Source organism: Syngnathus scovelli, chromosome 14, assembly GCF_024217435.2.
Source record: "Syngnathus scovelli strain Florida chromosome 14, RoL_Ssco_1.2, whole genome shotgun sequence".
In the NCBI taxonomy this organism is placed as follows: domain Eukaryota; kingdom Metazoa; phylum Chordata; class Actinopteri; order Syngnathiformes; family Syngnathidae; genus Syngnathus; species Syngnathus scovelli.
The window spans coordinates 4,070,300-4,097,500 of record NC_090860.1 but is presented as its reverse complement, the minus strand read 5'-3'; the positions used below and the strand labels follow the sequence as shown (position 1 = coordinate 4,097,500).

At 47.6% G+C, this 27,201-nt stretch overlaps 4 protein-coding genes and 1 long non-coding RNA gene across 22 annotated transcripts in view; 4 read left to right on the top strand and 1 right to left on the bottom strand.

Annotated features, from left to right (window-relative positions):
- mapkbp1 (mitogen-activated protein kinase binding protein 1) overlaps positions 1-3,647 on the top strand; it is a 32,760-nt gene extending 29,113 nt beyond the window's left edge. For 6 of the 8 annotated variants that reach the window (XM_049739846.1, XM_049739848.1, XM_049739845.2 and 3 more), the window contains 6 exons: positions 936-1,179; positions 1,277-1,502; positions 1,584-1,777; positions 2,119-2,580; positions 2,999-3,084; positions 3,164-3,647. In XM_049739846.1, coding sequence (XP_049595803.1) covers positions 936-1,179; positions 1,277-1,502; positions 1,584-1,777; positions 2,119-2,580; positions 2,999-3,084; positions 3,164-3,397 — 1,446 coding nt within the window. In that variant the 3' untranslated portion in view covers positions 3,398-3,647. Of the gene's footprint in view, positions 1-935; positions 1,180-1,276; positions 1,503-1,583; positions 1,778-2,118; positions 2,678-2,998; positions 3,085-3,163 lie in introns of all 8 variants that reach the window. The other 2 variants (XR_007485664.2, XM_049739847.2) reach the window with 2 other exon arrangements.
- Positions 3,648-7,780: 4,133 nt separating this feature from the next.
- Positions 7,781-11,027, top strand: tbpl2 (TATA box binding protein like 2). 5 transcript variants are annotated; one of them, XM_049739896.2, is made up of 8 exons: positions 7,781-7,916; positions 8,360-8,510; positions 8,831-8,996; positions 9,220-9,307; positions 9,566-9,657; positions 9,762-9,929; positions 10,626-10,720; positions 10,809-11,027. In XM_049739896.2, the coding sequence occupies exons 1-8, from the start codon at positions 7,869-7,871 to the stop codon at positions 10,883-10,885; spliced, it is 885 nt and encodes a 294-aa protein (XP_049595853.1). In that variant the 5' UTR covers positions 7,781-7,868; the 3' UTR covers positions 10,886-11,027. The 5 variants fall into 5 exon arrangements, with proteins under 5 accessions (XP_049595853.1, XP_049595855.1, XP_049595852.1 ...); XM_049739898.2 differs by lacking the exon at positions 9,762-9,929; XM_049739895.2 differs by having other exon boundaries at positions 10,626-11,027.
- A 118-nt stretch (positions 11,028-11,145) lies between these two features.
- On the top strand, positions 11,146-16,531 carry atg14 (autophagy related 14). Of its 3 annotated transcripts, none has more exons than XM_049739883.2 (11): positions 11,146-11,595; positions 12,375-12,437; positions 12,500-12,542; positions 12,611-12,692; positions 12,812-13,049; positions 13,128-13,357; positions 13,427-13,544; positions 13,626-13,716; positions 14,828-14,913; positions 14,979-15,153; positions 15,241-16,531. In XM_049739883.2, exons 1-11 carry the CDS (start codon positions 11,318-11,320, stop codon positions 15,361-15,363), a joined length of 1,527 nt encoding a protein of 508 aa, XP_049595840.1. In that variant the 5' UTR covers positions 11,146-11,317; the 3' UTR covers positions 15,364-16,531. The 3 variants fall into 3 exon arrangements, with proteins under 3 accessions (XP_049595840.1, XP_049595839.1, XP_049595841.1); XM_049739882.2 differs by having other exon boundaries at positions 13,403-13,544; XM_049739884.2 differs by lacking the exon at positions 15,241-16,531 and having other exon boundaries at positions 13,403-13,544; positions 14,984-15,135.
- A 995-nt stretch (positions 16,532-17,526) lies between these two features.
- On the bottom strand, positions 17,527-19,020 carry LOC125980586 (uncharacterized). Of its 2 annotated transcripts, XR_007485678.2 has the most exons (3): positions 18,463-19,020; positions 18,113-18,378; positions 17,527-17,867 (listed from the first exon to the last, which is right to left on the bottom strand). It is a non-coding gene; the product is annotated as an uncharacterized lncRNA (long non-coding RNA). The 2 variants fall into 2 exon arrangements; XR_011088081.1 differs by having other exon boundaries at positions 18,113-19,020.
- Positions 19,021-19,177: 157 nt separating this feature from the next.
- LOC125980568 (uncharacterized) lies at positions 19,178-26,791 on the top strand. Of its 4 annotated transcripts, XM_049739885.2 has the most exons (20): positions 19,178-19,709; positions 20,469-20,543; positions 20,644-20,727; positions 20,815-20,865; positions 20,947-21,057; positions 21,504-21,605; positions 21,909-21,953; positions 22,526-22,588; positions 22,781-22,843; positions 22,923-22,985; positions 23,135-23,197; positions 23,401-23,463; positions 23,525-23,599; positions 23,665-23,727; positions 23,823-23,885; positions 23,955-24,017; positions 24,121-24,183; positions 24,254-24,304; positions 24,789-24,917; positions 25,031-26,791. In XM_049739885.2, the coding sequence occupies exons 1-20, from the start codon at positions 19,178-19,180 to the stop codon at positions 25,321-25,323; spliced, it is 2,115 nt and encodes a 704-aa protein (XP_049595842.2). In that variant the 3' UTR covers positions 25,324-26,791. The 4 variants fall into 4 exon arrangements, with proteins under 4 accessions (XP_049595842.2, XP_068509094.1, XP_049595843.2 ...); XM_068652993.1 differs by lacking the exon at positions 21,909-21,953; XM_049739886.2 differs by lacking the exon at positions 23,401-23,463.
- Positions 26,792-27,201: the final 410 nt, after the last annotated feature.

Here is a 27,201-nt window from a genome sequence, read left to right as displayed (position 1 = left end):
TCCATCAGTGCCGAATTTCGAGCGTGGGCTGTGACGTCAGCATTCTCGTAATTCGCGCGCTGAGCTTTCAGAAACAGTTTTACGTTAATGCCACCCACAAACCTTCCCCTGGAATCCTTCCACTAAAATGGGTGGCCCGAGGAAAAGAAAGGTGGACACTGAGTGCCGAGTGTTTAAAAAAAAAAAAAAGAGAGGACAATTTGGCTCGACCTACGTGTGTGAGCAGACGTTCCGCCACATGAACGTCAACAAAGCCCGTCACAGCTCTAGGTTAACGGACCGACACCTCGGCTCTATCCTAAGAATTACCACAACAAATTTTACTCCAGACCATGATGCACTAGCAAAAAACCAACAATACTATTGATTTCTTTTACTTTATTTAGAAGTATTCTTTCACTGATTCTTCAAGATGATGTATTTGGTCAGAATGTTTGCCGTTTGATGTGATTTCGCCTCATTAGATAAACATATTTCATAAATCTGACCTGCAGGCGCTGAAGTGATGGAAACTATTATTCATAATAACAGTGTCGTATTTAATGAGAATCACTGATAGTTTTTTGGTGAAATATTTTGTTAATGCTGTTAATAAATGCATTTGTTTTCAAAAAGCTTTTTTTGAATATCCATGCTTTACTACCTCCTAAAACCTTCATGCAATAACCTTTACATGTCTATTACTTCACACAAACACTACATCCATCTGCTCCTGGTTCGGCCCCCCGATCAAAATTTAGAACCAAATTCAGCCCGCCAGTCAAAAAGTTTGCCCACCCCTGGGCTAGAACCTTCCCCTGTCTTGTCACGGGAACCTTACCTGAAAACCAGAACTTATACTTGGGATGAGAAAATTCTTCTGTGAGACCTAAAACCTTCACTTTGGGCTCCAGATGGATCCGTAGCCCTTCTGACCGTCTGACCGGTGCCAACAGGTGGAGCACGCTGAGGCGCTGGCCAATCCAAAGGCAGACTTCACCTTGGTGCCCGATCCGATTGTGGAGAGGGAGCAGCCGGTGCTCTTTCCTGACCAATGGGAGGATAGAGTGAGCCTGAGCGGCAACTTTGAGGTGAAGGGCGCCAATCCTGCAAGCGCACAAGAGGACAAACCCAGTCCGGACAGCGGTTGCTCGCTCAGATTCTCTAGAACCTCCAGTCCTGACGCGGCAGTGGCCAAAAGTGAGACTCAATTTACTTCCAGATGCTTCCTTGATGCCAGGTTCCTCAAAGTTAGGAACAAAGGAATAAAGAGGTCCGTTTGTATTTGTCACACCAGACAGTGAGCCTTCGGAGCAGACAGATCGTCTTAGTGACGACGCCGACTCACTGGACGAGGATGAGGACGCCGGTCAGGTCCCGCAGACTCCGGACCAGGAGACCTTCCTCAAGAAACACTTTGCCACGCTGACCGACATCGCAGAGGGACCCAGCAGTACCGCGCACAGCTCCAATGAGAGTCTCAGCATGTCATTCAGGTTGCTCAACCAGAACTCTCCTGCCAGGTACCACTAGACCCACATCGGCAGAATGTTCCGATTCTGTCTCTCATATCTTCTCACCTTTTTTCTGGTTTGGATTTTCAGCCGAACCATCCCGAAGTCAGACGGTATGGAGACCAAGTCCTACCCGGCGGCGCCTGAGGTTGGGACCCAGGACCCAAGCATGACATGGACTCCCAACCAACCGGGAGATTGTCACCCACAAGAAGTGGAGCGGAACCTCGAGGCCACCACAGGGAGCAAGGAATTGGACCTTGAGAAGACTGCGATTGCTCCAGGTAGTTTTGCAGTATTGTACTTGGGCGGAGTTTCATTTGTTCACAAGCAATGCATTTACGTAGGGCTGAACTTTCCACTTGCCATTTTTGATGGAAATCACAATTTCAGACAATGCAATGGTGTTAACGTCAAACCTCCATTACTTGCCACAATCCACAAGCTTCAAGCTGTGCATGTGTCGGGTACGCACATAAATAACTCTTCCTTGCCCCCGGAAATAAGCCGCTCTTCAGTCAAGGGGGACGTCTGTCCAGCTGGAGGCAATTACAGCCTGCTGTACAAGTACTATTTCACTTCCTGGTGACGAGCGTTGTGTTGTTGTTGTTTTTTTTATTGCCAGATGGCATGACCCTTCAACGTCCCACCTCTCTCCCCTCAGCCCCCCGACGCGCTTTGGCTGCTGCTCATCCTCCCCAGAACCTCGCTTCCGCCAGCCCTAGGTCGTCTCCTCAGCAGGCGACGGGTGCCATGACGCTTCCGAGAAAGTGCCCCGCTCCGTCAGTTTGCGCGCAGCGCTCTTACATGAACCCCACCGCCAGCTCCGCCGCCAAAATGTCCCGCTCGGCCTCGCTGGGTGACGCCCTCAACCAAGTGGGGCTGATGGCGGGGGCGGCGTCCGGGGCTTGCCAAACACCCGCCATGGCCGTTCCTTCCCTTTCTTCTTTACCGAGTTGCCAAGGTAACCAGGCTGTCCCGCTCCCCCGGCTCCTGCTGCCTGACAAACCTTCCATCATGAGCATCAGGACCACCCCCCCACCTGGGCCCCCACCCGGACCCCCAACTATGCCTGGGGACGACGCAGGTTTGGACGCCGCTTGTCTTCCTCATCCATTCATCCTGTCATCTTTCCGTCTGGGCTCGCCTTCATCATCCCTCCTCTTCCTGTCTGTCACCAGCCGGTGAGCCGCTGTCCCCTAACCCCTTTTATCTGTACTCACCACACACACACTCACAATTAGTGGGTGTTTTGCGACCAAGCCAAGTTGCTATAGCAAAATCAGTGAGAAAGTTACTCGAACCCTAAAAGTAATTTTCATTGCCTCAGGAAGACCCACAGCTTTCACAGCGAGTTTCACCTTGCGCTTCTTATTTGCTACAGACTTTACCTGCAATGTGATAGCAACATTTCTGAATTGGTGGGGCATGACGGTTCTTTGCCCTGCCCTGCTCCCCTCCTCTTGCATGACCCGCCCGTCCATTTGACGTGTTTCTTTTCGCAGACTTGCCTGCCAGCGTTGAGTCCTGCCAAGCGTTGACTGATCAGATGCTTAGCTGCTTCAAGCGAGCCACCCACCTCTACAGGAAGGTACTCGCCCCTCCCCCAACTTCCGCTCGCCGCTCATCTCAGGGCTGCTGAAACGTGGCCTCCTCTCGTGCCCCTGCAGGTGAGCGGCACTTGTGCGGAAGACGAAGACCCTGAGCACATTCAAATGGCCAGTGTCCTGTCTGAAGCCCTCTGGTCCATGAGGGCGGAGCTTCAGTCCCTGCTGTTGCCACCGGGCAGCAGCGCCCTCGCGGGGACGGCAGACCAGGAAAGGACAGTGGCTCTCCTGGAGGAGTACTCCATGCTGCTTCTGCAAGCCGTTCACAGGAAGCTTGGACCCCTCACACACCCCTAACCCCCCCCCGGTCCCTACTCCATCACCCCCACCTCCTCCTTTCTCGTTACTTCCTGTTTACGGGTGAGACTTCTTGCTGATTGTTTAGAGACGACTGCACTTTGAACAAAACTTTGTTAACAATCACTCTCTGTTCTCTGTAACGGTTGAAACAAAATGGATGATTGACAGCTGATCTCAGAACACGGTACACAGGTCACATGACTTATTCAGATATTTAAAATGTTCTTAAATAAATGTTTGCAACAAAGTCTGCAAGTGTTAGCGTGGATGCTAGTACATTAGCACCTTCCGACTGAGATGCCATTGTTTTTGTGTCCTGGCAGAAGCTAAGACAGCACGCATAATAGCACGTTAGCATGCTACACCACCAGTAACATGCTAACGCCTCGTACATTGACTGCGTCTGCACAAATTCGTGCTTCAATTGTTCCTACACGTCATATGCACAAATCTGGAATTGATTTATGAATCAATATTCTCAAACTTGGAATTTGCTAATCAGCTGGTTGAGGCAGCCGTATATTGCCTACTCCGTGGTTCACAGATGAAACGCGTACGCTTAAGCAATTATGTAGAAAGCATGAGCGCAGATGGCATTTAACCAAACTTGAGGTTTTCCATCAGGCATGGCATGACAGCCTCCTGAAATATAAAGATGCACTTATCTTGGCAAAAACTCGTTATTTTTCGCAAGTCATTAATCGCAATAAAACCGACCCCTGATAGCTCCTTCCACTCAGCTGACGAGTTCATGAATTTTTTTGCTGGAAAGATTGAATCCATTAGGGATGAGATCAAGAATACTATTCCAATCACTCAGTCGAGACCGCCGATTACCGGCGCTGATGATCATGCAATAACCCTCTCAAAATTTAAGTCAAAAAGTCAAAGTCTGCTTTATTGTCAATTTCTTCACATGCCAAGACATACAAAGAGATCGAAATTACGTTTCCCGGTATCCCACAGTGACAAGACATAGTACACAATATGCATACAAGTAAACAACACAAAAAGTAAAAACAAGAAGGCACAAACAATGAATAAATAAGAGCGATGAATAAATAATAAATAAACAAATAACATAATAAATAAAAGTGTGTCCCTTGAAAGGCTTACACAATTGGTTAGTGCGGCTAAACAAACAACATGTTTACTCGACCCGCTTCCAGCCAAACTACTTAAAGAATTATTTTAAATTTTAGGACCGTCCGTCTTAAATATAATTAATCTGTCTGTCTCCTCTGGGATAGTGCCAACAGCCTTTAAAACCACTATCATTAAACCGTTACTTAAGCGACCAAATCTTGACCCGGACTGTCTCAGTAATTATAGGCCAGTTTCAAACATCCCATTCATAGCAAAACTTATTGAAAAAGTAGTAGCGCAGCAGCTTATTGATTACATGGTCGCCAATAATCAATATGAATCTTTTCAGTCTGGTTTTAGAGCTAATCATTCCACTTGCTAAAGTGACTAATGATCTCCTCATAGCTATGGATTCAAACACTTCATCGGTATTGTTACTACTCGATCTTAGTGCTGCCTTCGACACTGTAGACTTCACTTATTTTATTAGAGCGTCTTAAAAGTTGTGTTGGTATTTCAGGGTTCTATTCCTATCTATCAGACAGGACACACCGAGTGGTCCATGGCAATACGTCCTCTGAGCTCTATATTGCTACGTGTGGTGTCCCACAGGGATCGGTACTCGGACCAATTATATTTAATATTTACATGATTCCGCTTGGGGACATAATACGTAAATATAATATTAGTTTTCAATGTCACGCGGATGACACCCAATTATATATGCCGTTATCGATGACAGATCCGCGGGACTGTTGTAATCTTGAGGCGTGCCTTGCGAAGATCAAGCAATGGATGTCTCTCAACTTCCTTCGCCTTAACCCAGATAAAACTGAGATGTTGATAATTGGTCCAACTCGTTATCAACACTTATTTAAGGAAACCACTATAATGAAGGAATGGGGTCAAAATACAAAAAGTCTTGCCCAGCTACAAAAACAGATGTGCTCAAACCTCATTGAATAAAGTACATAAGCAGACAAGTATATTCACATATTAAATCAATAAAAGAAACATTTTAAGCATATAATTATACCTACACACCAAATCAATAAATAAGACATACGTAACTAGACATTTTTGATAAGTGGTAATGAGGAAGGCTTTTATAAACTTTATGATCTGATAGATATTTCTGAGCACTTTGAAAGAACAAATGTCTTTTGATATATGTCCTAAATAGCTTAATGACCCTTAAGGAACTGTGTAATGCATGCCTGATGTTTTTCCCTAAATCATGGACACGGCCAGAGTCGTCTTGACCGTTCAGTACTTGATTGTATCTTATGTTTTGACTAATGCTAGACGCCAGTTTTTGATTACTACTGAACGCTCTGCACAGAGGGAAATATTTTGCCTAACAAAGAAAGAATGAGGTACGACAGTGTATGCCCAAGATTGGAGAAGAATGTTCACAGGAAAGTCACGTGGAGATAAAACCAGCAGGTGCCAGAGGGAGCCAGCCAAGGACTCGGCCAAAGATGATCGCCAAGGCTGAGAGACGGGATGGAAGACAACAGCCCCCACACACACCGAATCGCCCATAACCAGCACCCACTCCCATGGCGAACTTGCCCCACCCCAAAGACTCATCACCCATCAAACTCGGCCCACACTGGCATGTGCAGCTGATATAAGCTAACCAAAGAACCTTGAACGTTGCCTTTTCTGAATGGAGACTTTCCGCTCTTGAAGGGCCCAGCGCTGTATTGTACTTTCCTGAAAACAGAGCTTTTTGAACAAGAATTGTGATTGAACTCAACCAACCTGTGTAAGTCTAATTTCTGCTTCAGTGTCTTAGCATTTTCCTAAATCTGAAGAAATCAAACGAGCATGCAGTGAGTAAATTAGATAACAGGTGATTGGCAATGGCTTTTGCCGTGAGGCGCAGATAACGCGCTCCCTAAATTGTGGACAAAATCCAACAATAACTATAGATAACCGTACATCACTCAGAGCGATACTGTAACTAATCTCAGGGTAATATTTGACCAAACACTCTCCTTTCAAAAACACATTAAGAATATAACCAGAATTGCGTTTTTTCACCTTCGTAATATTGCTAAGATTCGTCCGATCCTCTCGACCGGTGACGCGGAAACTATTATACATGCGTTCGTCACGTCGTGCCTGGACTAGTGTAATGCATTATTCTCTGGTCTTCCTAAGTCCAGCATCAAAAGTCTACAGTTAGTACAAAATGCTGCTGCGAGGCTGCTCTCACGGGCAAGAACATTTTATCACATTGCCCCAATATTAGCCAACTTACATTGGCTCCCGGTCCATTTAAGATGTGACTTCATGGTTCTTCTATTAACCTATAAATCACTGCATGGCTTAGCGCCTTCATATCTCATCGACCTAGTTGTTCCTTATGTTCCGTCTCGTAACCTTCGTTCGCAAAACGCTAGTCTTTTAGTGACACAGAGGGCCAAGAAAATGTCTGCAGGGTCTAGAGCATTTTCTATTCGGGCTCCAGAGCTTTGGAATGCCCTACCAATGGATATTGGAACTGCTACCTCACGAGAAACATTTAAGACACGTTTAAAGACACATTTCTATGATATGGCCTTTAATTAACCTGTAGTGGCCGATTCGGCTGGAGTTTGTTTTCGCTCCCTCTCCCCATCCCCCCTCCCCCCATCCCTCCCCAGCTGGGCAGGTAGTTAGGTGGTACCCAAGCTGACAGTAGCTATCTAGATTCTCGTGGACCAATTCAGGATGAGGGAACTGCAGCTTACCTTCCTCGAAGACACTGCCAGGACAATCGAAGGCACCTCAGGCAGCCCTTCGCTTTGACTTGGACATCCACTTTTTCATTGATTTTCATATTATCTATTATTTGTGCCCTCTCTGCATCCATTGCAGCCTGGTGATCCTGAAAGCGGGATCCTTCCATCTGTGGTCCCTTCTCAAGGTTTCTCATTTTCCCCTGGTAGGGTTTTTTTGAGTTTTTCCTTGCCCTTTTGGGAGCTTAAGATCAGGGGATGCTTTGAGAATAATTGTCAACTTTTTGTCTATGTGAAGCCCTTGGAGACTGCTTGTGATTTAGGGCTATACAAATAGTCTTGACTTGAGTTGAAATTCTTTTGTTTACATTGCTTCTTATCAAAATATTTTTGTAAATTACTTAATTACTTACTTTTTTAATTACATTAATTACTACTGAAGTCTATCACGAAAAAAACCTCAAGCCTTTCCATTGTCTGTAAATGGTGTGTGTGCGTGTGTGCATGCGCGCGTGCGTGCGTGTGTGTGCGTGCGTGTGTGTGTGTGTGTGTTTCCATCATGATGAGATTGGATGCAGCTGGGCCCATGCGCTTACCTGTTTGGGAGCAATGCAAGAAAATTCTGGCGAGTCTTGACACGTGCTTGCTGAGTCATGGACGAGTCGGTGCTGGAGCGTTACTTGGATGACTCTTTTGCAAATGTGAGTGATTGAGTGGCAGTCACGCTCTGCAAGGAGGCGTCCTTCGCTATATCGCGCTTCACTTATTGTGGCCTCACCGCACGGCTGATGTTGCTCAACTCGGGCTCGTCTCTGCTGATGGAAACATTGCTAGCTAGTTGAATTGCAATTAATCCGAGTTGCTATCACAAGAGGGAGAATCGGAGTGGTGCGATTTCAATAGCTTTATTGAACAAAAGCATTTTTGGCACACCTGCCGGTAGCCTCAAGTAATTTGCCGATCAAGTGAATTCAACTAAAGCTAAAATATTTGTGAATAAAAGCATATTGTTGGCTACTTTGTGGATTTTTTTCCTGCTGTGATCACTGCAATTACTGCAAATGATTGATAGTGATGAATGATGGTGAGTGATTCACGATTGATTCCAATCAATCATTGCAAAGTTAAGCCATTTTCTGGGCAGGACTCTGGCTTCCTGGACGGGGAAGATGCCAGCCTCCCGAGCACGGCCGACCCGCTCCCGCCCTCCCCGAAGGTGAGCGGTGAACTGAGCGACGACCTGGACCTCAGCTTCCTACCTGACGAGCTGAGTGCCAGCACACAGGATACCGAAGGTACTGGCTACCTGCACTACTGTATTGCATGAGTCACCTGCTGGTCGGGCCCTACCAGTGTCACGACTATGAAGGCAAAATTATGCACAGTGAAAATACTTGACTTAACCAAGTAAAGAGATTTCAAACCTTTTTCTAAGAGTGTGCTTGCCAAAACGACGGCGCAAAATCAAAATAGAGCATGGCATCCTGCAAATGATTACAAACTGTCCCTTTTTGAACAGGTAGAAAAGTAACAGAATGGTGGATTGTGTGTTTTAAAGTAAAGTATGAGCAAAAGTACTAGATGACTTCAATGCAGGTTTGCGTGCATTTGACAGGCGGTGGGAGCGTCGCTCTGGCATCCCACCACGAAAGTGAAGATGAAGAACAACCTTTTTCGTCATCCTCACGATTGGCTAACGAGAGTGCCATCTTCTGCCCCATGACCCCCATGACGCCCATGACCCCCATGACGGAGAGGTCAGGGATCGTCCCGCAGCTGCAGTACGTCCAGCTACCATATTGAGTGTTGTCTCCATAGTGAGCCTGTTCAGGTTCCTGCTCTTGACGTCATTATTGTACATGGTCATGTTTTCCATCCTGTTCCTGCCCATGATCTTTTTCCTGCACACATTCTTGAAGCTGTGCAGGGTGTCCACATTTCTCTTCCTGTTCCTACTGCATTTTGGCATCCAGTGCATGCTGTCACGGGTGTATGTGTACGCAGGAACATCGTCTCCACAGTGAACCTGGGTTGTCCGCTGGACCTCAAGTTCATCGCCCTTCAAGCCAGAAACGCAGAGTACAACCCCAAGGTATCGAGCTCACCCAAGGCAACCTCAGGAGTTGAAGGCTTGAGCTTAACCATGAGCATGTTTAGCTCGGGATGGTTGGCTCAACATGTTTAGTTTGTTAACTTTAGCATGTTGAGCTCAGCATTTTCTTTTGGACTGCGTGCGAAGCTCGGCCTCTTTACTTTGAGTATGTTTATTTTAAACATGTTGTGCTCACCAGGTTTAGCGTATTTGGTCTAGCATGTTTAGCATTATTAGAGGTGCATTTTGTGCTTCTAGCGCTTCGCTGCAGTCATCATGAGGATCCGAGAGCCCAGAACCACGGCACTGATCTTCAGTTCTGGGAAGATGGTCTGCACCGGAGCGAAGAGGTTGGTCGGTCTGCATAGTCAAGCAGGTTTGCCTGGGCTGGCCCGTCCCGCTCCAGTGTCGTCTTTTTTTTTTTTTAACGGCAATCTTGTATGAGCGCACGCAGTGAGGAGCAGTCCCGACTAGCGGCCAGGAAGTACGCCCGCGTGGTGCAGAAGTTGGGCTTCCCCGCTCGCTTCCTGGAGTTCAAGATCCAGAATATGGTGGCCAGCTGCGACGTCTGCTTTCCCATCCGTCTGGAGGGCCTGGTCTTGACCCACCAGCAGTTCAGCAGGTCGCAGCTTCCACGCACTTCCTCTCTGCGCAACGTCCTCGCTCATCCTGCTGCTGTGCATCTTCCCGCTCAGTCTTGTTACTGTTCCTGCTGGTGTTCTTCTTGTTGCTCTTGGTCAGGCTCAAGTTCTCCATCCTGTCCTTGCCCATCACTTAGTTCCTGCAACTTATTCTTTAGTGATCATTTTCCTGTTTCTGCATGTGCTCTTCAGACTGTTACTCCTTGCTCATGTATAGTTTTTACACAGGATCTCATTCTTGATACTACGCATTTAGTACTTGTTCCGGGCAAGTTCTGAATCTCGTTACTGTCTGTGCTCAAGTTTATGCTGATGCTGTACATGTTCCTACTCAGGTTCTCAGTGATGTCGCTGATCATCTGTCATTATACACACATTCTTGTTCCTGTTCAGGTTTTGCTATCCTGTTTTCAGTCTTATTGTACTTGTCATATTCAGCTTCTCAATCTTGTGACTGTTTATGCAATTCATCCTGTTACTGTCCATGTTCCTGCTGGAATTCCGTCCTGTTCCTGTTCTCAACATTACTTTTAATCTTGTTTCAGATGAAGTTCTCAATTATGTTACTCCCCATGTTCTCAACCTGTTCACCGTTCTTGCGCCTGTTACAGTTTACAGTTTCCCATTGACATTGTTTTAATTGACGGGCTAACTAGACTGTTCTTGCGGCTGTGCAGTTACGAGCCCGAGTTGTTTCCGGGCTTAATCTACCGGATGGTGAAACCTCGGATCGTTCTACTCATCTTCGTGTCAGGCAAAGTCGTCCTGACGGGTAGGCGTCGGCCAGTCAGGGTGCCTGCAACATTCAATATTTTACTTGATCAATCAATGATCTGCCAGTCAATCTGCTTTCCTTGCAGGCGCCAAAGAGCGCAACGAGATCTACGAAGCTTTCGAGAACATCTACCCCATTTTAAGAGGCTTCCGCAAGCAGTGATGTCACTTCCTGCTCATTTGTAAATATTTGCGCTGTTTTATGTTGTTGATGGGAATTAGTTTTGGTCATGTACCATCAGAACACAAAAGTGGGGAAAAAGTTAAATGAAAAAAAAGCTAATAAACGTTCTTAATCACATTTACACCATTAACTTGTATTTGTCACACTGGAAGAAAAATCCGTTTAACATTGCCCACATTTGTTTACGTCCAGTGGAAGCCCCGCCCAGCATTTGCTACGTCATGACAAACAAAACAGAACCCGGAAGTGTGGCGCCGAACGTTTTCGCCGTGTTTGCTGGTCACGACCCAAAAAAGTCTGACGTCACCATGAACGCCTTACGAGTGTTGACGTCGTGTACTAGTTACGTTAGGTGATATATATTTAAAATATATATTAAGGAAAAAAAGGTTAGGTGATAACCACGCGAGCATGGCAACGTCAGCGGGGCTGCCGCTTCTCGCCGAAAACCCAGCAGCCCCTTGTCCTGCTGGCAGGCCGCCGCAATCGCCTGCGCCTACAGCGCCGCCTCGCACGCATCAGACCGTTCTGGCCGCCGGCGTCATGGTGGAGTCCGTGGATGACGCAGAGGGTCTTTTCGTGGCGGTAGAGCGGTGCCCGCTGTGCAGCACGTCCCGCCGAAGGCTGACGTGTGCCCGTTGCGTGCAGGCCGGAGACTTCATGTACTTGGACGGCAGAAACGCGGAGAGGTGAGAGCAAGGCGGAACTTCGCTGACATATTTGGGAATATACGATTGACCTCCGCACAGTACCCCTGTAAACCGATGATGTGCGGTGGTTGACGCGACGTCATCCGAAATCTAAACCCCCTCTTTACTTCGGCGTCATTGTCACCCTCCAAAACGACTCAATAGATGTTGGGACAACATCCAAACACCACAGCACGGCACACCTCGCGTCGGCTCGCAGAATCCGTTGGAACATAGCATTAACAAAACACGACAGAATGCCAAGCGACTCTTTTCTTAAAGATAACCGCGTACTGAAATGTCGTTTCTCGGGTGTTGATTTGTAATTCACACATTCGACGCACAGCCATTGTTTACGTCCATGTTGTTGTTTTAATCGAGTCGGTCGCATTAGCACTGCAGCTAATTGGAGCTCCGTTAGCAGTTAGACACGTAGAGGCGATGACTTGCTGATGTAGTCTTAAAACGTTGAATTTCCCCACAAACTAACCCCTGTGACGTAAAATTCAACATGAATGTCACACTTTGGCTTTGACAGCGTTTTAATACTTTCGTCAAACCCCCACCTCGGAGTTCCGTGACCATGCACAGAGAGTTGTGAGTTTTGCTATCGTACTGCTTTTTTCTTTGCTTTTTTGCATCTTTTATGTTATTTTGTTTTTAACCTGTGTGTTGTGGATAAATTATACAGCACTTATGCTTTTCAAAGTGCTCCATAATTACATTTGGATTGGATGGAATGAGACATTTGGTCTTTGTGTCTCGTGTCCACGCCACAGGTACACAGACAAGATGGCAAGGCTCAAGACGCTGAAAGACGAGAGGGAGCAGCTGCAGCATCGGTGAGATTTTGTGCGCGTCAACTTGTTTGGTTAGTGATCACAGAATTTCCTGTCCTCCTCAGGGTCATCCACAGCATGCGCAAGAAGTTGCGGACCGACGAGACGGTGAGTCCGACGAGTTGGAGGTGGCGGCGTGGTTGACCCTAAGCGCTTTGTGATTACGCTATGTTCAGAAGTGGAAGATGATGTGGTGCCGCGTGAAGATGGAACAGATCAGCCAGGCGCTGACCTGTGCACGCCAAGAAGTCAAGATCGGTAAGCGGACGCCTGGCGTCATCTCAAGTCCTCACCCTATTCTTGCGTCATCTCCAAACTTAATTGAATATAAGTCACCATGTGTCCTTACGCGTCACCTCGCTACCCCCATCCCGCAGACAAGGAGCTGCTACTACACTCCCAGGAGGAACGTCAACTCCTTCAGCGCCGCGCCAAGCGCCACCAGCAGAAGCAGGAAAAAATCGAGCGGCACAATCGGCGCCTGGCTGAACTGCTGGATCGACGCAAGCGAGAGCTGGGCGAGCGACTCACTCAGCTAGCGGCCGTGCGGCGCGAGCACATCGCCGAATTGATGGCGCACATCTTCCCCACGCGGGAAGAGAAGGCCTGCAGCAGGTGAGCCACGGCAGAAAAGCCCTACTTTTCGACCGAGATACAGTAAGCACGCTAACGACACGCTGCCACACCCCTCAGAGACCCCGCCGATGTGGCATCCGAGTGCGAGGCAGCATTGACGTCCAGCACGGTGAGTGAGCTGGCGGAGGCGCGCAGGACCACCTACCTGTCAGGCCGCTGGATCTGGGACGACCAGAACGGCGAGACCAGCGTCAGCATCGCGGGGCCCGCCGCCACCCTGCCTAGCAACGGAGACTGCTCCGCCTACTACAGCTGGGTGGACGAGAAGAGCGCCAAGCACGGCCCGGGTTGGTGGTGGTCTGCCAGCGCGGTCTAATGCGTCTGTTTACCAGTGCTGCCCGGGGTGTCCCTTTCAGATCTGGACCACATCAACCCGGCCCACACCATCAGCGCCGCTCTGTGCTACGCCACGCAGCTGCTCACTGTGTTGTCGCACATCTTGGACGTGGGGCTGCCCAAGAAGCTGTGCAACAGGTGGCGCCGCACCAAAACACGCAATAGCGCGCTCCTGATGCTTGACCTCATCCTCAACGTTTTCTTCCCTTCCTCCTCCAGCGAGTTCTGCGGTGACAACCTGAGTCGCTACCGATTCACGCGCGCACTCAGCAAGCTCAACACCAACACGCTGCACCTGTGCTTTTCACAGGTAATTGCGGCACCAGCTTCTTCCGCTTCACTGCCTGTGTGCGTCGCATGTGTTATAGTTTGAGGCAGGGGTCACCAACCTTTCTTAAACCGAGAGCTACTTCCTGGGTACTGATTAAGGCAAAGGGCTACCAGTTTGACACACACTTCCGAAATAGCCAATTTGCTCAATTTGTTATTATTGTCATTTACAGTTCACATGTAAGTGTGATTTTAACAAGAATAGCAAAAATACAGTCAGTATTAGTTTTTTATTTAGTTTTTGACCACAATCTGTTCCAGAAGGTGGTGCGAGAAGCGAATCGGTCGAATTGCGAATCTATCTTTCCCATTACAAATAATGAAACATTTTTTAATCCGTTTCAAGACAAACAAACCCCGCCTTTTTTAAGCATTTTTTCATTTGCGCATATTTGTCCGATCGCGCAACTGCAGCGCACCGCAGAATGCGAAACCGTAGCGCGTCGCCCACTGCGCAACTGCACCGCGCTGGTCGCATTGTGACAGAGTCGTCGCTGAAATTTAGAAAATATTTTTAAAGTCCTGATGTACTTTCCAAAATTTATGTGTACCTCAGTGCGCAGGGAGCTTAATTTGATCAGATCGCGCAACCGCAGCACGCCCGGGCGCTCACTGTCGCATTGCCTTAAGAGCGTCTTTGTGTTTTAGGATGGCTTTACTGCTCCCACTTGCTTTCTTTGGACGCATGATTAGGGGTTAATACAATCCTCAAAGTAACGAAAATACAATAACCACGGAGTCAGTCGGCATCCGGGCCGCTCGGTCGGGTTTTCTCGGGTCCTCCCGGTTCATCTCGCGAGGTTCGACCTCCGAATTTTGTTCGACAACCGAAACAAAAAATCTCAAATTTTTTGTTCGAATTCCAATTTGTTCGAGAACCAGGATGTTCTAAAACCGAGGTTTGACTGTAAAATAAATAGATGCAGCTCACTGACAAGTGCCGCTATTTGAGCTAATTTTAGAAAAGTCCTGTGGGCAACTCATGCGGTCCTCACGGGCGACCTGGTGCCCACGGTTGGTGACCCCTGGTTTGAGGACATTTTGAGTCAAATTTTTTTTTGGGGGGGTGCTGGATGTCTGGGTTTGTGCAGCACGTGGACTATGACAAGCTCCATCCACACCACACCCTCCGCAACATCATGTTCCTGGTTTCGGCCGACAATGCCAACCTGGGCAGGTGAGCCGGCGACCGCTTCACGGTCGTCCCGAGAGCGAGCACTGAGCATGTCCCCTCCGTTTCAGGACAGGTCCATTTGAGATGAGCGCCGACCTGGAAGAGTCGATGGAGTTGGTGGAGCCCGAGGCCTCGGGAGCTGCCGAGGAGAGCGGAGACGAGGCCGTCACCGATGACGAGACTGACCTCGGTACCGACTGGGAGACTGTGCCCAGTCCGCGATTCTGCGATATACCATCGCAGGTACTGCCCACCTTTTGTGCGCAACATGTCAGCCACCGTTAGGAACAGTTTCAGCACTTGGATTTGAATCTGATGTCCCGCTCGCAGCCGATGGATCTCTCTCAGAGTGCGCTGCAAGTGTCTCAGCCGTCTGTCATCACTGGAGGGATGATCTCATCTGCGGCGGCCTCCTTCACATCTTGGGTCCGAACGTACACGGGCCAGCGCTGACCTGTCCAACTTTGGCCCTCGCAACATGGATGGAGGGGGGTGTTGTGCAGCGAGGACAGCGTCCTGGAGGCCGTGTGGTGCCAATGGAATGGTTCTTTCTAACCCGGTTCTAGAAGGCAGGCTGAGGAGGGCTGTGACGTCACCATCACACCTGTCTGCATTTCTTTGGCGGGGTGTCATTGGACTCTGCTGCACTTTTTTCTAACCCTGTGGTCTGAAACTTCTGAACGTTGCCCAATGGCTGAAAATACTGCGGCCCATCACCCCAATTTATGTGGATGTGGCGTATTGTCATTTCTTTATGGTTCTTATTTTTAAAGTTTGAAGTGGGTATAAGGGATGGGTGCGTACCGATATCAGGTCTAGGTATAAGGTCAAAACCGGCCTTATGATAAGGGATCAGGTTTTCCTGGAGGGCGTCGATACTAGCCACTGATACTTAATCTGACTAAGTCCTCGTCAGCAGTAGTTGGCGCTATACCGCAGCAGTTTGACACATCAGCAAATTGTCTGCATCAGAAAAAAAACTTTTGTTTGCAATCTTTTCTTAGTGTGTTAAATGACATTTCTAAAGTCTGTAGGGAATAGTACTCAACGAGCAAATACTTGCACTGGTATGCAAAACAGCGGTGTCCAACATCCCTCATAGAGATGTCCACCTCAATTCGAGCGCATTCGTCCCGTTGTTCACAATCGGGTATCATCACTGTTTTAAGTTGGTGGTCAAGGACACGTGTAGTAATGTTAACAAAAGATTTCTACTTGTTTAGGCAGAAAATATTTCACGTGTTTTTCCCCCAACGTCTTGGTTTGACAAAGTCCACCAGACCTGAGACTTGTACTGGCATGTGCTTCAGGTCCACAAAGAAGCCAGAGTGTAAAAGCAGGGCAGCATCTCGAAGAGCCTCGATGGACGTGGGGCTGTCCACGAAGCTATGCAACAGGTGGCGCCGCACCAAAACACGCTCCTGACTCTTGGCTGTCTCACTACTTACGTCCATCAGCCAAGCAGCTGACGGCACGTCGTTTTGTGCCAAGAGCCAGCCCATTGATTGATGCCCATTGGAATGGAAAAAACTTTCATGGTCATCATGGATGAATATTTGCTGTCGCTATGGAGTGTTCTTTTTTAATAAAAAAACGTTTTTGTTTTTCATTCTTCACATCATCCCAGCCTCGATAAGAGTCATAGTCAAAAATTGAACAGTATACTAGTGTTGTTTTGCAGCGAGGGCCGACCTGTCCCGGGGCATCAAGGAAGCGAAAAGGGTGTTCTCTTGCAAGATTACCGCCCACTTTAAGGACAGCAGGGACGCACGGAGCCTTTGGCAGGGCATTCATATCATCACGGACTACAAGCCCGCATCGCAGACCTGTGAGGGCGATGTCCGTCTGCTCAACGATCTTCTTTGCTCGCTTCGACGCTCAGAACAGCACTTGCCCGCTGAAGACCACTCCCCCTCCACACGAGCAGCCCCTGTGCCTCTCTGCCGACAGCGTGAGGAGGGCGCTTGCCGCTATCAACACCCGTAAGGCGGCAGGCCTTGACAACATCCCAGGTCGAGCGCTGAAGGACTGCGCTGGGGAGCTGACGGGGTGACTTCACGGACATCTTTAACATTTCCCTGCAGCAGGCCATCGTCCCTTCGTGTTTAAAGGCTGCCACCATCGTACCTGTGCCGAAGAAGCCTGCTCCGTCCTGCTTCAATGACTACCGCCCCGTGGCACTGACGCCCATCATCATGAAGTGCTTTGAGCGGCTTGTCATGGAGCACATCAGATCCATTCCCCCCCCCCCACTATAAACCCCTTCCAGTCTGCGTACCGAGCCAAACGGTCCTCTGAGGATGCCATCTGCTCTGTCCTCCACTCGGCCCTCTCCCACCTGGAGAGTAGGGACTTATATGTGAGTTTGCTGTTTGTGGACTTCAGTTCTACCTTAAACACCATTGTGCCACAAAGACTCATCTGCAAACTCGACAAGCTGGGCCTCAGTACCTCTGCTACTGGACTTTGTTAGGTTACGGATTTTAGTTATTGATCTGACTCCAAATTGCGATCAACACTTAACACATAAATTGCTATGTCCTAATCCACACACTGGCGCACCTAACAATTTTGCGAGTTCGTTCTGTCAAAGAGAAGACCAGTAGATCAATCAGACCAAATTTACCAATTGTTTATTCCTGACAAAGCGCACTAATACAGGCCTGGGTCCCGGGTCCCTCACACTAAAACTCGTGCGTTTTTGTGACCACCAAAAGACGACACATTCTTCCGGGTTGCCCAGTTTTAAAGAAACACAATATGAATATTAAAGCATGCAAAATATTGTGAGATGATTGGTCGATGGCCATCTCCTCCCCGCGTCGGTGCTATCGCTGAGGTCAGGTGGTTGGATTTTCCCGCGAAGCCCGGGCCACATAGACGTGCTGTTGTTCTCGTTCCTCAACGACCTTGAGGTGTTCTCGTCCGGTACTCCCTGTCTGGGCCTATACACAACACTTCAACGAAAACAAGTTCATGCAGTTTGCCTGCACATTCTTCGCCACCCACCAATCCACATGAGCACTCCAATACTAGATATTAATATGATTATAAGTTTAATACAACCTTAAAATATGTTTGCAAACTCCCGAAAGCACATTTCCTTTTAACTTCCTCTGTCAGAGGCCTCAGGTGGTACGTGTTGGCGACAAAACCAAGGAAATTGTTGTTGACTTCCGGAAGGGTCACACCCAACACCTACCGCTGACCATTGACGGTGCTGTGGTGGAGAGGGTGAGCAGCACCAGATTCCTGGGGGTGCACATCAGTGAGGACCTCTCCTGGTCCGCCAACACCGCGTCACTGGCGAAGACAGCTCAGCGCCGCCTGTACTTCCTGCGGAAACTCAGGCGAGCAAGTGCTCCTCCGGCCGTCATGACTACATTCTACCGTGGCACCTTTGAGAGCATCCTCTCCAGTTGTATCGCTGTCTGGGGTGGTAGCTGCACTGAATACAACATGAAGGCCCTGCAGCGCATAGTGAACACGGCTGGTAAGATTATTGGTGCTTCACCCCCCTCCCTGAAGGGGCTCCCGCACCGCCAGACTCACCAACAGCTTCATTCTCCAGGCTGTTAGGATCCTGAACTCTCTTGCCCCTTGTGCGTTGCATCCTGTACTTATTTGTTGTGTTATTTGTTTATTATTTATTCATCACTCTTATTTATTCATTGTTTGTGCCTTCTTGTTTTATTTTCTTGTGTTGTTTACTTGTATGTACGTTGTGAACTACGTCTTGTCACCGTGGGATAGTGGGAACGTAATTTCGATCTCTGTGTGTCTTGGCATGTGAAGAAATTGACAAAGCAGACTTTGACTTTGACTTTTTGACTACTATAGTGCAGTAGTGTAGTTCCCTCGATTGATAGTGTAGGAGTAAATAGTAACAGTACAGTACAGTAATTTAGTGGTAGTGTGATGTAACAGTAATATACTAGTAGGCAGTGCAGTAATAGCATGGTAAATACTAATGGTGTGCCCACTATCGCGCTTTAACTAGTTGTAGTAGTGTATTAGTACAGTAGTTGGGCACGATGTCCTACCTCACGGCAAGAGAGTTGTAACTTAGTGATAGGAAACGGTGGTAGTTTAGCGGCCGTACCAGTTATAAAATGTAAACGAGGAGATTAGCAGATTAGCATGTCAGATATGTTTGGTATGTGCAGAAGCCTAGTGGGTCACATGATCTTTAATCTGCACACAAATATCACTTTGACGCACACTCACGCGACACAGGTGCATTGTGGGACATGTAGATGCTGTCCGAATGGTTGCCATGAAGTTTTGTGCAGCATCTGTGGTTCTGCTTCTGCTCATTGGCCAGTCAGAAGTCTTTGGTTTGCTTCCCACCTGGGAGCGGGACCGCTCCTTCAGGACACGGACCATGACACAGGACTCAACTGTACCCCCGGAACTGTCCGTCATCTGGACTGAGCTGCTGGGCTTGAGACAGCTGGTGCTCAGTCTACAGGCGGCGGTGGTGGAGCAACGTCAGTCCCTCAGGACCTCCGAGAGCCGCATGAGGGATGGTCAGGAGGTGGTGGAGAAGCAGAGACAACAGCTGGATGCCATGCACATCCAGATGGATGTGGACCGGATGCTGGTCCTCAGTCTACAGGCAGCTTCGGTGGATCAGCACAACACCCTAAGGACTATTGAGACCCGCCTAAGGGACAGTGAAGAGGTGGCAGAGAAGAAGAGACAGGTTTTGGACTCTCTGCAAGTCCAGGTGGAGGCAGACAAGAAGACGGTGAGCGAAATCAATGCTGATCTTAAAAGGAGGGAAGAGCACAGGCAAGGTGAGTCCCCTTAGACCAGGGGTCTCAAACTCCAGTCCTCGGGGGCCGCATTCCTACATGATTTCCAAGTTTCCCTCGTTAAACACACCTGATTCAAATGATCAGTTCATCCTCACGTTCTGCAGGAGCCTGATAATTTAATCAGGTGTGTTTAACGAGGGAAACTTGGAAAACATGTAGGAATGCGGCCCCCGAGGACTGGAGTTTGAGACCCCTGCCTTAGACCATTCCAGTGAACATTTAGACCACGTGAAGCCACTCAGACCACGTGAGTCCTGTTATTCCATACAGGCCCACCAAGACCATGTACCTCTAAACTCATTTAGATCCTGTGGCGTGGATGATCTAAATGGGACAGGCTAAACCTAGCACATGGCAGACCATGTGCTTGCATCTGCCCCTTCACAAGTTTTTCAGTGTCCAAACATTCCTAAGTTCTTTAGTGCTGAAACATCAAGTTTGTGAAATGTTGACCACTGCTCCAAACACCACTCCTCAAAAAACAAGCCAGTGAATAGGGGCTCTCAGGAAGTCCTGAATCCTTGAGTGCCCACGCAGTTTCTATAGAGGGTTCCGGTTGTCACTGATATGAACAACTCCTTTAGCAGCCAGCAACAGCTAGTAAGAGGCCCAATGCGGGGGTTCTCATTCATATGGACCAGTGTCCATCTGTCTTTGTATTGCTTGCCTCTCTTGCACCATCTCGCGGTCCAGGTGAGACAATTGACGGCAACAAATGTTTGATTGTGTGGTTCTCAGAGGAAGTGTCAAGGCTGCACTCCAGAGTGAATGCCAGTGAAGGTTCTGTGGAGGACTTGAAGAGGAAGACAACAGGTGAGTCAAATCCTTCGTCTGACCAACATCCGACAACTGGTGTCTAACCACGACAATGACGTCCACTGACTGGTTGCAAACCATGACAAATGTTGCCTAGCCCTGGCGGACGATCTTCCCTTCCTGAGGATGAGGCTTAGGGCCAGCGAGAGCGCCTTAGACCAGCTCAAAAGGAAGAGCTCAGGTTAGGTTTTAGAAGTTCAGCTATCAAGGCAGCCAATTAGAGCTAGCCTCACAAATCACATGACATCAATTTCCGGTGTCCTTACAGTTCTGGCGTCTCGACTTTGCCTGGTGGAAAATCTGAGGAAGACGAGCTCAGGTGAACATCCCTTCCTGGTTCCTGTTCCCTGTCGCTGGTTGAGTAGAACCTTAGGCTCAATTTTTTTTTTCTTCTTTCCAGTGGCGGACGCTGAAGTCCAAGTCCATCAGAACTCCAGCCAGGGTCACACATCGGCCTTAACTTCAGAAAAAGACGGCCAATGGCAGAAGATAAAGTCCCGTGTGGAAACCGGTTAGACTCCTGATTCTAGTTTGACAAGCTTTGACATCAGTCTCTTATAGTCTTGCTGACTATGTTCTGTAAAGACCATGTTAGTCTGCTTGGATTGCTCCAATGTCCACTTGAAACACAGGTGTCAAACCATTTTAGATGTTTCTCCTCCTCCAACACACCTGATTCAAATGATCACGATTGTTATCAGGCTCCTGCAGAGTTTACTGATGAGGGGATCATTACAATCAGGTGTGAGCAGAATTTGACACCTGTGACTTGTCCCACATTACACAAGCTTACCATGACAATTTGAGTACAGTTGCGCAATGTGAGTCTACTCACACTAAGAAAACCAAAATAAACCACAAGGCCACCTGGACCATGTAGGCCTATTTACTTCCCTACTTACTACTCCCTACTAAGGTCTGAGGTCTTCATGATGGCATTAACTTGCTGTTTTTCAGATTCATCGAATATACACCAAAACATGAGCGCTTTCCATGCTCGACTACTGCACCTCGAGGGCAAAATAATGACGGGTGAACAACACCTACAGGACATTAGAGGTAACTATGCTTTGGAGGTCCTTTGCAGGTTTGGCCTGGAGATCTGGACTCCACAGTTCTTGTCTTCTGGAAGTTTAGACTCGGAGGCCCAGACTGTGGAATTTTAGATTCTGAGGGAATGGACTAGAAGTTGAAACTGTGGTGGTATTAAGTCTGTAGGCCTTGACTTGGCGAGGGGTCAAGAGGTTTTGACTCTGCAAGTCTGTAGTTTGAAGGCTAGATTCTGGGGGTCTCAATGCTCTAGTCTAGAGGGCTTGTTTGTCTGGGGTCAAAAGTCTGGTTTCACGCGTTGTTTGCTTTCAGCTGCCGTAGTGAACACGCTGAATGACACAGAGACACAAAGAGAAAGTAAGCACACAATCACCCTGTGTACGGGTGCACGCGCGTGTGTGTGTGTGTGTATGCGCGTGCGTGTGTGCGTGTGTGCGTGTGTGTGTGCGTGTGTGTGTGTGTGTGTGTGGAGGAGGGTACGGTGTGATTGGAACAGATGAAAAGGGGGGAAAAGAGTGATGGGAAAAGTAGGCAAAGATAAAAGAAGCCTATAAACTGGTGTCAAATGTTGTCGAGAACTGTGTGTGTGTCTGTGTGTGTGTGTGGAGATAAACACAGCGTATTAACCAGCAGATCTCCTTATGAAACTCAATCTCTTTCACATGCTGCAACACACACTCACGGATTTCACCGAGTCGCATGTGGCATGATCTATTACCAATCCTCTTCTAGTGGTTTGTTTGATTCCATTGCTACTGGCTGATAAGCACAAATGTTTAAAGATACAAAATGGAGGCCTGGCATGGTGACTGATCATCTCAAAGAAGAAGCGCGCATGTGTGTGTGTGTGCGTGTGTGTGTGCGTGCATGTGTGCGTGTATGCGTGCGTGTGTGCGTGCGTGTGTCACTGAGATGGCTCTGGTCTGCAGGGTTGGAGGTGCAAATGAATGTGGTGAAAAATCATGTGGAAGACCTGTGGACTGAAATATCAGGTAAGGTTCATAAAGGTCCTAGAAAGAGAACCCCAGTCAACTGTTAGGACAGTCTACAAGGCTTACAACCTTTGACTCAGTGGCCTGTACTCTGAAGGTCTTGAGTCTAGAGGCCTCAAGTCTGGAGACTAGAAATCCAAGATACTGCAAGCGGTTCTGGTCAGGGTCTCTATGTTGACATTCATTTTTCAGTCAAATCAGGTCAACTTTCCAACATGGAAGCGCAACTGGGTAACGGCTGCAACAACACTGCAGGTATACTAACACACTATTTGCATGTTAGCATGCTAATATACAAGCTAATAGCTGATTGGATGCCACGTGCCACTTGAAGCTCTAGAAGGCAACGTGAAGATGGCTGAAGCTCATGTGGAGAAGCTGAAGGTTCTCAGCTCAGGTTAGTCATAGTCTTCATATAATAATTAAAAAGAGTACTGGTAAAAGTTTGGTCCCCTGTGGGACCGCACATAAAGTTAAATGTCACTCAAGTTGTTATTCTGTTCTCATATCACCCATGTTGTTCTTATGTTGACATTTTGTGTGTAGCGTTGGAGGTTCGACTCAACGTCAGTGAGAGACTTTTGGAAGAACTCAAGACTGAATGCACAGGTGTGTGTGTGTGTAGGTGTGTGTGAGTGTGTGTGCGTGTAGGTATGTGTGTGTGTGTGTGTGTGTGTGTGTGCGTGCGTGCGTGCGTGCGTGCGTGCGTGCGTGCGGGTGCGCTAATGTGTTGTCACTATCATGTTTTTATGTCAACACTTTTGTTCTCACGTTACTGTTTGACTATTTTGTTGTTGATTTTGCGTGTGCAGCATTGGATAGGCGACTGAATGTCAGTGACAAATTTCAGGAACAACTCAAGACCGAAAGCAGAGGTGTGTGTGTGTGGGGGTTGGTATCTGCATAAGTGTAACTTAAGTGTTTAATTGACGTAAGGCGAGTTGTTGACGGTCACGGAAAGACTGAAACTCACAGAAGCTGAAGTGGGGGATCTGTGGATGAAGAATACAGGTGATGAAAGCATGCGAATTTGCATGCATCATCATTCTCATCACTACTGTTGTCACATCATTCAGCTCAGACAACACGAGTTTCCAACATGGAATCGCGATTGACTGACAGCATCCAAAACACTGCAGGTAATGTGGCTTTCATGTCATTTCATATTATGTCATCTCATTTCGTTCTCATGCTGTCATCTCGCCATGTTGCGTCCTTGACATCGCGGGTGTAGCCGTGGAGGTCCGACTGAACATCAGTGAAAAAATTCTTGAAGAACTCAAGACTGAGTGCACAGGTGTGTATGTCAATGTGAGAAACTTGCATGGCAGGTCATTATGATCGTTGCTGTTCTAATGTTCTTCAGCTTGGGCAACGCACCTTTCTAACGTGGAGTTTCAACTGACACACAACATCAACAATACTGAAGGTAACCCTCATATTGATCTTAGGTCACTTATTTTCTTTTCATACGACAGTCATCTTAATAATTGCACTCACATATTCTGATGTCATTCATTTTGTTCTGTCAGTGTTGCTGAGAAGGTTAAACATGAACGGGCAGAAGATAAACAACTTGAAGGAGACAACTGAAGGTCACACAGGCACAGTGTGTTAATGTTTGTGTGTTTACTTGTGTTTCTCATGTTGATGACGTCCCCACAGATTTGATGTCACGCTTGCACGTTTTGGAACAGCATGGCACACAGACATCAGGTTGTAGAGTTGTTTGCTTGGTTGATTGTGCATGGCGATGATGTCATTATCAATGGCATTTGTTAGGGTTGATAGATTATTTTGATCGTACGATTATGTTGGAATGTAGACTATAATGATTAACCAAACTTCTCCTGCTCTCACAGCGCAGTAAAATAAAGTGGTTGCATCCTCTGCTTGATTGACCAGCTGCAGAGGAAGCAATCAAAGTTGTTCTGTTTCCCCCAACGTCGTAAAACACCCCATATTCTGATTTGACCAGAGGCCAGGGGTTCACCAAACCTCCCACCCCCAACCCTGTTTTCTCTCAATAAATACTTTCTTACAAGAATCCAAAGTCAGACTTCGTTCGAACATCGCCGTATGCACAGTGACGAACGCGTTCTCCACTTGCAAGTGTCAAAAGGGCACACTGCCTCCCATGTGGTTTTAGCAAATAAATTCGAGTGAGCAGCACTCTAACAGCATTGATGATCGTTGGCAGGTGAGACCAAGGTGGCCTTTGCCGCCGCGCTGACAGACTCGGGATCCGTGGGACCCTTTGACCAGGAGACCACTTTGATCTTCTCCAAGGTTTTTACCAATATCGGACGCGCTTACGACGAGACCTCGGGTGAGCTTTGATAATTCACCGTCCTTAAGATGATGATGATGAGGTTGATGGTGATGATGACACGATGGCAATGACAATGATGTGACCAAAGATTGGTCGGCCATTTTGCCTAGGTGTGTTCACGGCGCCCGTGGATGGCATTTACGTGTTCAGTTTCACGGCGGCGGACTTCCTGAAAGGCTACATGGGCGTCACCCTGTACTGCAACCGGCAGCCCATCGTCTCCAGCCTGGACCTCAACGACCACGGCGGCTATGCGTCGGCCACCAACGGCGTGCTAATCCCTCTGGAGGCAGGAGACCGCGTACGTCTCAGCCTACCCGCCAGCTACAGACTATACGACGACATGCGCAGCTTTAGCGTCTTTAGCGGATTCCTGCTTTTCCAACTGGAGGCCGACCAATAAACTTCTTCTGCTTTAAACAACGTGACATAATTGATTATACCCAGAAACGACAACGAGACAAGCGAACATGATAACATAATATATGTACGATATATGCTAGCCCAGATATGGGCAAACTACGGCCCGCGGGCCACATCCGGCCCACGGGGCCGTTTGATCCGGCCCGCCAAACCTGAATAAAATGTATTATTAATTTTTGGGGGGGTAATTTTCCCTGCAATTACTCTGTTTCCCCAGTAGATGGGAAAGCGCCCGCCCGCGCATTTACTCCCGGGAGCCGTGTCAGAAAGCTCCGTGCACACTCACACGTGCGTGTGCGTACTCAGTAGTACGGACGCGGCGCACTCCGCGCTCAATTTAATCTATCAGTGCCGAATTTCGAGCGTAGGCTGTGACGTCAGTATTCTCGTAATTCTCGCGCTGAGCTTTCAGATACAGTTTTACGCTAATGCCAACCACAAACCTTCCCCTGGAATCCTTCCATTAAAATGAGTGGCCCGAAGAAAAGAAAGGTGGACACAGTGCCGAATGTTAAAAAAGAGTGGACAATTTGGCTCGACCTACGTGTGTGAGAAGACGTTCAGCCACATGAACGTCAACAAAGCCCGTCACAGATCTAGGTTAACGGACCGACACCTCGGCTCTATCCTAAGAATTACCACAACAAATTTTACTCCAGACTATGATGCACTGGCAAAAAAAGCGAAACCAACAATACTATTGATTTCTTTATTACTTTATTTAGATGTATTCTTTCACTGATTCTTCAAGATGATGTATTTGGTCAGAATGTTTGCCGTTTGATGTGATTTCGCCTCATTAGATAAACATATTTCATAAATCTGACCTGCAGGCGCTGAAGTGATGGAAAATGTTATTCATCATAACAGTGTCGTATTTAATAATAATCACTAATAGTAGTTTTTTGGTGAAATATTTTTTTTAATGCTGTTAATGTTGTTTTCAAAAAAATTTTTTTAATATCCATGCTTTAGTATCTACTAAAAGTAAAAACCTTTTATGCAATGACCTTTACATGTCATTTATATTACTTCACACAAACACTACATCCATCTGCTCCTGGTTCGGCCCCCCGGTCAAAATTTAGAACCCAATTCGGCCCGCAAGTCAAAATGTTTGCCCACCCCTGTGCTAGCCACTATCTGTATTAACATGCTTGCATTTGTGTTAATGTTACGCAATAGTGTTTTACTCTGGAACAATGTGACATGCTGATGTGCTAATATCCATGCCCAATCGTGGGCCTCATCCACTAATACAGTGTTTTTCAACCGGGGTGCCGCGGCACACTGGTATGCCGCAAAATATTGTCAGGGGTGCCGTTGGAAATTCTCCAATTTGTGTGCCTGTGCGGTGTAGCGCCCGGCAGAGTAATCATGTAGTACCCTTCCATATCAGAAGGTTGCAGCAGCAGGTAGCGATTTGCCTTGTGCTTGCAGACGAGAAAATTGGTGACGCAGGGATGCAGCGGCAAGTATATGGGATGCCCATGCAGGTAGCATTGACAGCGACGTTGTCATTCCTGATAGCGAGACGAGTCGATAGTGACAGTGATGGAGAAGTTTTTGAAGAGAAAAAATGCTGACACTGTACTCAGTGTATTAGTGACTAATAAATGCATATACAGTAATCCCTCGTTTATCGCGGATAATTGTTTCCAAAAGCCATCCGCAATAAGTGAAATCTACGGAAGATGATTAGGGCCAGTGAAGAAAAAAAAAAAACGAGGGGTGACAGGATTCTGACTTTTTTTCTCAGAATTCTGACTTTATTCTCAGAATTCTGACTTTAAAGTCAGAATTCCCAATTTCTGACTTTAAACTCAGAATTCTGACTTTATTCTCAGAATTCTGACTT